We start from the raw sequence: 8,652 nt of genomic DNA on the forward strand, positions 1-8,652 counted from the left end.
ATCATTAACTAAGAGCCAAGTTTTGAGCCAACACAACTACTCATGTGATTAAGGTAAAACAAGGGAGTTTAGATTCTCATTTCAAACCCAAATATTAAGGAAAAAACTAAAGAGAGATCTTAACTTCATTACTTTTTGCTTAACGACAGATCTTCAGCTTATGCAAAATTGCCTAAGTTTAAATGGAATGCAAATGAAAACACAACAGTGAAGAGAGTCGAAAGGCTTGACGTACGCAACTTGAAAACCAACTCTCATTTGAAAATACACGCATATTCAGTGAAGTCGAAACTAAGCTATCATTCTCGAGAAAAAAAAACTAACAGCCCAAAACTAATCAAACTACCTTCACTTTGGATAGATAAAGAAAACTAAAGCAAGACAGGAAGAGTGAGCTCTAATCTTAAAAATTACTTGGTTACTAAGTGCTAAAAATATTACTAAAACTACATGTAATCTTAACTAAGCAGGAAGAAGATTAATAAATGAAAAGCTTATCATTTTTGACCAGCTGACTAATTACCAGCGTCTAGCAAACAAGAGCTAACTAATACCAGCAACTAAGCAACAGCCGTGGTAAGAAACTACCTATAACATGAACGCAAATAAACAAAAAACAAGAATTTCAAAGCAAACCACATAGAAGAACAGGATTGTAAAATTAAAAGAAGAAGGAAAATCACTTAAACAGATTCTGAAAGAAAGGGGGAAACTCATTAATTGGAAAACACCAAAGTGAGGGAAGCTAAGGCAGAACCAAACTTGAAATTGACAAAATATTCATAACTAATGACTGTTCCATTGGCAAACAACTAACATTTAGTTACGTTTAGCATGGTATGACTATTCTTGGATCATGAACAAAATTAGCTCAATGTTTAATCGAAATCTAGAGCCAGAAAAGGTAACGTATTGATTATGCTTAGCTCTATCTCAGTTTAAAGATAACAAGTTGTTGAGTTTTAACTTCTTAAAAAAAACTATAAATGAGATATGAGTGATTTTTATTAGAACTAGTTGCTCTTAACATTGACCTTCACCATATACTAAGGGAGAAAACACAAAGAGAACATAGTAAAACTTCATATTTTCATACAGTAGCAAGGAAAACTAATTTTTTTAGCTAGATAAAACAAACTTAAGCTAATCTTATACGAAACAGACACATAGAATTAAAAGTAGAAGAATTCTAAAACAAAGAAGGAAATTACTGAAACTACTAATCTAATCTACTTCTAATAAAGCTAATAAACCAACTAATCTCTAAACTGATATAAAATTGTAATGGGCAGAATTAAAATAGAAATGTTAAGATAATGAGAGAATTACCTTCTTCGGGTGCAGCGAAGTGGGTACGGGGCCTTCGATTCTATGCTCAAACACTCTCAAATCCGAGCTTGCGATGCTCGGATCCAAAGCAATACCAAGGCAAACGAAACGAAAAGTTGATTTAGCAACCTTTGACTCGATATTAAAACAATAAAACTGACAGCTAAAGGACTGATATTTTAAAGTATTCCAGGCGGTTAAACTTATATTTTTCCGGGGAATTTTTGGTATTCCAGCTCTAGGGGATTTCTGCGGCTAAAAACCCTTTCTTGGGGGGCTTTCATGAATCGAAAAATCCTCCAAATGGATCAAAAAGTCAGTACTTATAGGGAATTTTTAGGGTTTTCGTTTGACAAGAAGAGAGAGAGGAGCGGGGGACAAAGGGAGGTGGAAGGGAGCGGCGTGGGGAACAGTGGAAAGTGGGGAACAGAGGGAAGTGGGAGCGGGGTGTAGGCGGCGGTGGTGGGGATGACGATGATGAAGGAGAAGAGAAAGAAGGGAGTGTGGGGGTGTGCGGCTGAAAGGAGAAAAAGGTGAAACCCTTAGGGGTTTCATTTTTGTTAAAATGAGAATTGGGTCGGGTCGTGGGTTAATAGACTGGGTCAATTTCTTTTTGAAATTTGAATTGGTTGAAAATGTGGGTGGGCGGATGAAAATAATGGGTTAATCGATTTGGGCTTGCTATTTTAAAATATTGGTGGATGGAAGAAATTTGTTTGGCTTCTAAATTTAAATAAGAGACCCATTTTAAATTAATCATATCGAGTGTGCTAAAATATCCCCAAATATAAAATATGTATTTATTAGTATTTAGATGAACATAAAATGATGCCGTAATTGCCGTGCGATAATATATTTGAAATTCAACGATGTAAGTAAATGCTATTATTAAATTATGCGAAGATAAATGCGATGCGTGTGCATAAGTTGGTAAAAATCTTTGAAACGATAAAAAATACGACTTATAATAATACGGTAATAATAATAATAACAAAATAATAATAATAATAATAATAATAATAATAATAATAATAATAATAATAATAATGGTAATAGTAACGGTTGTAAAAGATAATGACGGGATAATGAAATGCGGTATTAATAAAAGCTAATAATTATAGTAAACAAAATATAAATAATTTTGTTTTAAAATTAAAAAATATTAGAAGCGTAAAATGGGTATTTTGGAGGAAAGGTGGGACAAAATCGGGTGTCAATGACTTGTCCCTCTTTGCCCAGGTAATGATGAAAGAATTTTCGGGGCAAAGACGTTGACTTAGTAACCTATTTTGTCCCGGCTAAAGGACTTTGGAGGACTAAGGGTAAAGAAAATTTTAAGAAATTACGGGTGAAGAAAATTTTGCGAGGATTACGGCCGAACTCCGGTTTCCGAGTTGCCTACATATCTCGGGTTGCATGAGAATCAGGCCGCGTGTAGTTCTGGGATAAACTACGACTCCTACGAATAATGAGTGCAAAAATTGTCCCAGTGTCGAATTATGATGACACCGGATATTATGGTAGAACTTGAGAGTTCTGGAAATTGAGTGTCTTTGGCATGCAAGCGGGATATTTGGAATTGGAGATGAGTGTTCGAGGTAGATCTTTGACCCTTGTCAGGAAGTCTGATTATCCTTCCTAACAAATTGCCCCAGTTCGCTGCCGAAGAAATAGTTCCACGTTGCGCTAAAGCTCCTGCGAAACTTTAAACTAGATAAAAATAGTCAGTAAAATAAATATCGAAAATAAAGCGATGTAAAATAACTCATAAAACGGAGCTGCAATGATTAAAATGATAGCCTATTTGAGGCTGATGCAAATGAGGTTATGGGCCGAATGATTTATGAAAATGATGCCTTTTGGCGATGATTAATGAAAATGGGGCCCTAAACCGGATGACTTATGAAAATGAGGCTTGCTAAGCCCGCATGCGGTTTTCCTTTAAACCCAATGATTGATGAAAAATGAGGTTTTCAAACCGGCATGACTCATGGTGTAAAGCATTTATGCAGCGAATTTTTAAAGCATTTGTGCGGTGCATGTGCGTTTGAAAGCATTTATGCGAAGCAGTTTAAAGCATTTATGTTGTGCATGTGCAGTGCATTTGAAAGCGTTTATGCGGAGCGGATGAAAGCATTTGTGCAGTGCGGGTGCAATGTGCATGTGCAGGGCATTTAAAAGCATTTGTGCGGAGCAAATGAAAGCATTTGTGCGGTACAGGTGCAATGTGCATGTGCAGTGCATTTAAAAGCGTTTATGCGGAGCAAATGGAAGCATTTGTGCAGTGCGGGTGCAATGTGTATGTGCATTTAAAGCATTTATGCGGAGCAAATTGACAGCATTGGTGCGGTGCGTGTGCATGTTAAAAGCATTTATGCGGAGCAAATGAAAGCATTGGTGCAGTGCGTGTGCATGTGCAGTGCATTTAAAAGCGTTTATGCGGAGCAAATGGAAGCATTTGTGCAGTGCGTGTGCGTGTATTTAAAGCATTTGTGCGGAGCAAATTGAAAGCGCATTTGTGCGGTGCGTGTGCAGTGTATTTAAAGCATTTGTGCGAAAATGAAAGCATTGGTGCAGTGCGTGTGCAGTGTGCGTTTAAAGCATTTTATGCGAAGCATTTGAAATATTTGTGCATTGATACATTTGAAAATCTTTGTAAAACTTAAGCATTAATTTATCGTAAAATTCGAGAGTTGTTAGCAGTTGAGGGGCATAATTAGTCCTAAGAAAACTCAACCGTTCGATGCATAGTCCTTGCAAGGCTGTAAATATTACATACTTTCTTTCCTTTTACAAGAAGCGTGGAATTACTCCTAGATTAATGCAGGTGTAAAAAAAATTAGTGCGATATTATTTCGATATAAAAAAAATAGTGCAAGCGCGCGATTCGTACAAAATATGTGAGGTAAAAGTTGTGCAAATGCGAGATTAGTACAAAATATTTGAGGTAAAAACTAGTGCTAGCGTGAGAGTAGTATAAAATATTTGAAATAAAAGTAGCATTAGTGTGCAATTAGTACGAAAATCATTCAAGGTAAAAGTGGTGTGAATGCAAGTGCAATATCAGTGCTCTTTTTGAAAAAAAAAAAACTTAATACGTCCAATTTTAAGGCGGACATGCTCAAATAAATTAACCAAGTCCTATTATAAAGGCGGACATGCCCAAATAAATTAATTAGTCAAATATAAGGTATAAGTCACTGTATTGTAGACTTAGGGTAGCTAATTTACTTTAAAGTACTAGTATTGTATTTATATATTTCTTAAGTGTATAAGTACTAATACAATACGTATCTATACATAATTCCGGATTTTTTTTTTTTTTTTTTTTTTTTTTTTTTTTTTGTGAGTGGGCTACTTTGTGGCCGACAACTTTATAAAAAGTAGCCGTCCACTTTTCAAAAATCGTTTACCCGTATCGGGTAAAATTCGAATTTTGGCGACATCTTTTCAAAGGAGCGTCCACTTTTACAAAAGCAAAAAGCGACGGCATCTTCAATATCGGCCGTCCATAAAAAGTTCAACAACACTTAGGCACGAGCCGGACCAGCTTGTCATTGGCATATCGAAATCGGATAAGTACACGGATACAACTGATCTTTGTATCAGTTTTATGCTTAATCTTATTTGACAGCATAGTGGGGGCTTGAATCATTGGAAATACAGCAAGAGTGTTTCTAAGAATCCCTTTAGGCTATAGATATGTTACGTTTTAACAGCAGTGAATCTTCAGGACACCATGCTATCGATTATCAGTACGATAACGCTTTTGCATTGCTAACAATCCTTTGAAGATGGATTTTACTCTTGAAGATCCATTTTATTCATCTTTCTATAACCCTACTTTGTGTGACGGTCATATTCTGAATATCTATTTGTATACACTAATAGTATTTGTTCTAACTAAATTAGCTAATGTATTATAACGTTATGGGTGCAGGGATGTGGAGCGGAACGAGCGGTGGATTCGGATCAAGTTCCCAATTACTTGGGAGAACGGAGAACCAAGAATTGTTGTCATGTGACAACAATCAAGAAAAGATAATTATAACGGAGAAAGGGAAGCAAAGAAAGGAAAAAATGTTATCTCGAGAAACAATTTCAAAGTGCTTTTACATGCCAATAAATCAAGCGACCAAGGAACTTAATATTGGGGTGACACTTTTGAAGATAAGATGTAGGGATTTGGGAATTCAAAGGTGGCCACATAGGAAGTTAATGAGTCTTCAAACACTAATCAAGAATGTTAAGGTTCACTCTCTATATACACATCTGCTATACACTCTCGTTTCAATAAAACAAAAATTCACCTTTTGGTTTATGTAATAATATTATATTCTCTTAATATTTCGTTTAGAAAAAGAACGTTAAGATATTCTCTATATATAAATGTTACCCTTGTTTCGATGATGAATATTTGCAGGAATTGAAGAGGGGGGAAGGAAATGGTATGGAACAGAAGTGGAAGGATGTGATAGATTCATTAGAGGAAGAGAAGAAAAGGATGGAGGAAATCCCGGACATGGAACTTGAGGAGAAAACAAAGAAATTAAGGCAATCTTGCTTGAGGCTAACCACGAAGAGAAAACATGGGTATGGCGAATTGCGGGCTTTTTGATACTTCTTTGCGATAGTGGTCCGGTTGGGACAATAATCTTTGCTATTGGTTATGGCCATAGAGGAAGATGATGAAGATGAAGTCATTAAGTCTCTTCTGCCACTTGTTTCAACTCCGGCGGCCCAACCTTGCATGATTGAACTTTGCTTTTTTTTTTTTTTTTTTTGGTGTGTTCTATTAGCTACTCGAAGAAAGTAGTTGGGACAAATGGTAAAATGAAATCAATCTTTTAAAACTTCCATTTATGTGAATTTGTCGATATCGCGAGTTCTTGAAATGCGGTTCCTTTTCTTTCAATTAAAGGCGAACAAACCTAAAATGTTTAATTAAAGGCGAACTAACCTAAAATGATCAATTAAAGGCGAACTAGCCTAAATCAGGTGCTTGATCTATGATTATTAATGATGCGGTGCCAATGATCTTGCAATTCTTGACACTATTTGAAGGAATCAGGTCAAAGTAGTTCGTATGTGCAAGGAAAATAAAAAGTTAAAATTTCTAATAATGTGACCAGAAAGCCTATGTAAGCCTATAATTAAATCCTATTATAAGGTGGATAAACCAAAATAAATAATGAAGTCTTATTATAAGGTAGACAACCACTAAAATTAAATCTATTATAAGGTGGAAAAACCCAAATAAATAATGAAGTCCTATTATAAGGTGGACAAACCTAAATGTTCAATTAAAGGCAAACAAACCTAAAATGTCCAATTAAAGGCGGGCGAGGCCTAAATGCGTGTTTGAGGGTAGACGACCCAAAAATATCCTTTTTAGGGTGGAAGAACCCAAATATCCTATTTGAGGGTGGAAGAACCCGATATACCTATTTTAGGGTGGAATAACCCAAAATATCCTATTTTAGGGTGGAATAACCCAAAATATCCTATTTTAGGGTGGAATAACCCAAAATGTTTACTCTCGCAGGAGCGTACGAGGCAACGACACATGGGGGATCTTTTTGACCCATTTGAAAACTCATGTTATTAAGGATCGTACCGGCATATGCGTGCTGTCTGATCGTCATAAAGGCATATTGCACAATATGGATAATTTATCGGGGTGGCGGCCTTCGCTGTTTTACCATCGCTATTGTTTAAGGCACTTGAGAGGCAAATTTGCAATCAACGTTTCACGATGGCATTCTAAACAAATTGATGTGGGGGCTGCGATGGAGCGTCGACAACGAAAATGGCACTGCAAAAATGGATCGATCAAGGCGGTGAGTGAACACATACGTTTGGTTGATGAAGCTTGATGTTGAAAAATGGACTTCGTGATGGAGGAAAAAGATGGGGCATGCTCAAACAAACGGCTGAGGAGTCTTTGATGGCTTCTTTGAAATGCGCTCGAGGACTACACTGTCACCGCAATGATGGTGAGAATGACTTTCAGCAGGTGGTGGAGCGATTTGTTGTTAGGACAGAAGCGAACGGAGCGATATTAGCGAAGACGGCGGACATGGATGCCAAAGCCTACTTTAAAGCTACGGAGCATTATAGAAAAAAATGTGGCGTCGCCAAATACCGAGTATGACCCGATTCAACATGTGTATGAAGTTAGGACGGGTTATTACAACGGTGAGGGTGGAAACGTGCATACTGGTTTATGAGGAAACAAGAACATGCTTGTGGTAAGTGGTAAACGTACCACACTGTATCATCTTGTCAAGTGCTTCGAGAGAATGAGAAAAATGGTAACAAATTATGTGGGGGGGGGAATACAAGGTCCACGATTACCTTAGAGCATATTCGCCAATTCCACCAGCTTGGTAATGAAGCTTATTGGCCAAGCGGCCGTTTTCGATGGTTGCTAACAAGGATTACATTAAGCGGGCATTAACTCACGGAGTCGTAGACCCAATCAAATGGATGTTAGTGAAAGAACTTACTCACCATGAAGTGCTCTATATGTAAGCAATATGGCCATGACAAGCGTTCGTGTAGGCAACAAGGTAGTGGTAGTACAAGCACGTCTCGAAGTAATAGAGCCTCTAGAACTTGAAGATTGTATTGTTATTGTAATTTATTATTGTATTGCTTTGAATTAGCATTGTAATTAAATGGAATGAATTATTTTTTAATTAGTATAAACCTCTCGTATTGGATGAATTATTATTAAATCAAATATTTAAATTTGTACATTACAAATATAATAAAACACATAATTCAAAACCCTATAAATATTACAAGTTTCAAAACTTGCTTCGGGGCACTTTAGAACCCCTAAAACGATGATCCAAACGTTTAGGTGGACTTAATGTAATGAGCCGACATTATTGTACGCAAAAAAAGATATTAAGTTTTATATAAAATATTGATATTTTGGGGTTTTGAAACATGACTAATTTTTGCCCAAAGTATGGAAAAAAATGTGATTGGAAAGAGTAGCGAAAAAAAAAAAAAAAAAACAGTTGACCCCATTCACGCACAAAATTCGTGCGTGAAAGGCGAAAAGCTTGTATTTTTGCGATTTGGTCGCTTTGTGCAATTTTGTGCTTGAAAAGTAGTAATGTATTTTTTTTTGTCTTAGTTTGGTTATTTTTATTTTTGTCTTTGCTTGAAATTCGCGGATTCGAAGTTAATATAAATTGATGCAGATGTGGCTTTGTAACAAATAAGCATATAAAAATGCTAGTGATTATTAAAAATAACATGTGATACAGTAATGTCCCTAGCGTTAGTAAGTTTAGGTAGGCTAGTGAT

At 36.3% G+C, this 8,652-nt stretch overlaps 1 protein-coding gene across 1 annotated transcript; it reads left to right on the forward strand.

Annotated features, from left to right (window-relative positions):
* The first annotated feature begins 5,259 nt into the window (after positions 1-5,259).
* On the forward strand, positions 5,260-5,947 carry LOC132043282 (protein RKD1-like). Its single transcript, XM_059433785.1, has 2 exons — positions 5,260-5,580; positions 5,687-5,947. The coding sequence occupies exons 1-2, from the start codon at positions 5,260-5,262 to the stop codon at positions 5,945-5,947; spliced, it is 582 nt and encodes a 193-aa protein (XP_059289768.1).
* Positions 5,948-8,652: the final 2,705 nt, after the last annotated feature.

This window comes from Lycium ferocissimum, unplaced genomic scaffold, assembly GCF_029784015.1.
Source record: "Lycium ferocissimum isolate CSIRO_LF1 unplaced genomic scaffold, AGI_CSIRO_Lferr_CH_V1 ctg22570, whole genome shotgun sequence".
NCBI lineage: Eukaryota > Viridiplantae > Streptophyta > Magnoliopsida > Solanales > Solanaceae > Lycium > Lycium ferocissimum.

Coding starts and splice junctions, on each gene's coding strand:
- LOC132043282 (XM_059433785.1), top strand. CDS start 5,260: ATGGGTGCAGGGATGTGGAGCGGAACGAGCGGTGGATTCGGATCAAGT. Junction 5,581..5,686: donor CACTAATCAAGAATGTTAAG/GTTCACTCTCTA, acceptor TATTTCGTTTAG/AAAAAGAACGTTAAGATATT.